We start from the raw sequence: 394 nt of genomic DNA, 5'->3' as shown, positions 1-394 counted from the left end.
ATGTCATGTGGATGCAAGTGGTTAAAGATGGCTTAGAACTCATATTGTAATTTTTTTTCCCAGTAGGTCTACTTACATTGAGCTTTTGTGATGAAGGACCTTCCCTGTTATAATCAAGAGAAGCAAGAATCTAACTTTATTTGTTATCATCAGGTATGAAATGCAAGACTTCTCGGGTTCAGTTTTGGCGGAAGTTAGTGCACTGCGGACCCAGAGACCAGCCTTTGCGCCCCTCTTCTCCAATCACCAACTGTCATCTGGAACCACTGCTGCTAGTGCAACGTCTAGCAGCACGTGGCTTAAAGTTGCACCTTTGTCACATTCCAGCAAAGTGAGTAAAAAAAGAGTACGTATCGCTGTCGGTGTGTGGGCTGCTTATTGGGCAGGCTGCGCT

At 44.9% G+C, this 394-nt stretch overlaps 1 protein-coding gene across 1 annotated transcript in view; it reads left to right on the top strand.

Moving 5' to 3' along the window:
* The window catches only part of LOC119594819 (enhancer of polycomb homolog 1-like), a gene marked incomplete in the record, with an annotated part of 44199 nt that overhangs the window by 21821 nt on the left and 21984 nt on the right, over window positions 1-394 (top strand). Inside the window, 1 exon segment of the mRNA XM_037943909.1 lies at window positions 154-346. Coding sequence (XP_037799837.1) covers window positions 154-346 — 193 coding nt within the window.

Source organism: Penaeus monodon, chromosome 34 (assembly GCF_015228065.2).
Source record: "Penaeus monodon isolate SGIC_2016 chromosome 34, NSTDA_Pmon_1, whole genome shotgun sequence".
Classification (NCBI taxonomy): domain Eukaryota; kingdom Metazoa; phylum Arthropoda; class Malacostraca; order Decapoda; family Penaeidae; genus Penaeus; species Penaeus monodon.
Note: the sequence above shows the minus strand (reverse complement) of the source record. Positions and strands in the feature narration are given on the sequence as shown.